Consider the following 1,217-nt stretch of genomic DNA (forward strand, 5'->3'; position numbering starts at 1 on the left):
TGGAAATATGTCATTGTAGCGTCTAGTCGGCCTATTCTAAGGAAGAAAAGAGAGGGGAATGAAGAAGGGAATAGTGTCAGTGACCTCTTACTTATGAACATTAGACAGCCTGCTTCATGCTTATTGGCGCACTGAAGCTGATGAGATTTATTACTTAGGAATCCAAATTTGGTACTGACAAGGCATTTTTCAATACTCGATAGTATTGAATCAATGCGGTCAGTGCCATAAAAGTAATACAAGTAAAAGAAAGTTCGGTAAAAAACTGTCAAAGTGGCAAACAGAAGAAACACTTTTACACGGTGGCTCTCTAACCTACCTGCTGCAATGTTCCACTGGTTTCGCATTACTAAGAAATAGCTTAAGAAGAGCAGGGAGGCGCAGGAGAAAAGGTTGGAAATGTTTCTGTAGTTGAGGGCTAGAGAAGTACTGCCTGCCAATAGCTGGTGTCATGCTGAGCTGTCATGGTGCCAGAACATAGGCTGGTTTAGACCAACCAGGCACAGTTATCCTGGCACAGCTACGATGGGGTCTGTATTGGCGTTAGGGGTCTTGTAGTGACAAATTGGCATTGAAATGAAGGTGTAACCTTTCTTGGCACGTTGGTGGTGCTTTGACAAATGTAGTTGAATAATGACCCCCAAGTTAATCATTACCCATCATGACATTCAAAATGTAGTCAACAATCAACTGGTGGCACCACATCGTTCTCAGACAGATGTTAGCTGTTAGTTAGGTACTAGTCAGATGTAAATGAGTATTGACAATGAGCATTTTAATATTTAATATATATTTTAACACTCCAAGCTCTTAATCAAACTCTACAGGATCCAGAGTTTTAAAGTAGATTGTACTGTCATTCTACAAAAATGACTGCTAAATTTTTATTAACTTTTCTGTCATCTGTCTGTCTTTCCAGATGGGCTTGGGCAGCAATGGGGGTCCATTTGGGGCCCAGCCCTACGGTCAAGGTGCCACAGGGCCCGGCCAGCAGCTAAACCCTCAGCAGCAGCTCCAGAACAAGGCTGCCCTTGCCAACAGCCTGCCACCCTTCCCTAGTGAGCTCAAAGGGGCCGCTGTCACTAGTGTGCCAAATATGGTTAGTGCTTGTTACACATATTCAGACATTAACTTACAGATAAGACATTAACTTCCAGATCTGCTCTGAAAATCACTTGTCCTGTTTTCTCCTTTGAGAAAACCAAAAAAAAAAAAAA

At 42.3% G+C, this 1,217-nt stretch overlaps 1 protein-coding gene across 1 annotated transcript in view; it reads left to right on the top strand.

The window, feature by feature from the left end:
• Window positions 1–1,217, top strand: part of crebbpa (CREB binding protein a) — a 41,722-nt gene that overhangs the window by 17,857 nt on the left and 22,648 nt on the right. The window contains exon 3 of the mRNA XM_035659609.1: window positions 920–1,099. Coding sequence (XP_035515502.1) covers window positions 920–1,099 — 180 coding nt within the window. The remainder of the gene's footprint in view (window positions 1–919; window positions 1,100–1,217) is intronic.

This window comes from Morone saxatilis, unplaced genomic scaffold (genome assembly GCF_004916995.1).
Source record: "Morone saxatilis isolate NCDOM2014 unplaced genomic scaffold, NCSU_SB_2.0 Contig17, whole genome shotgun sequence".
In the NCBI taxonomy this organism is placed as follows: Eukaryota; Metazoa; Chordata; class Actinopteri; family Moronidae; genus Morone; species Morone saxatilis.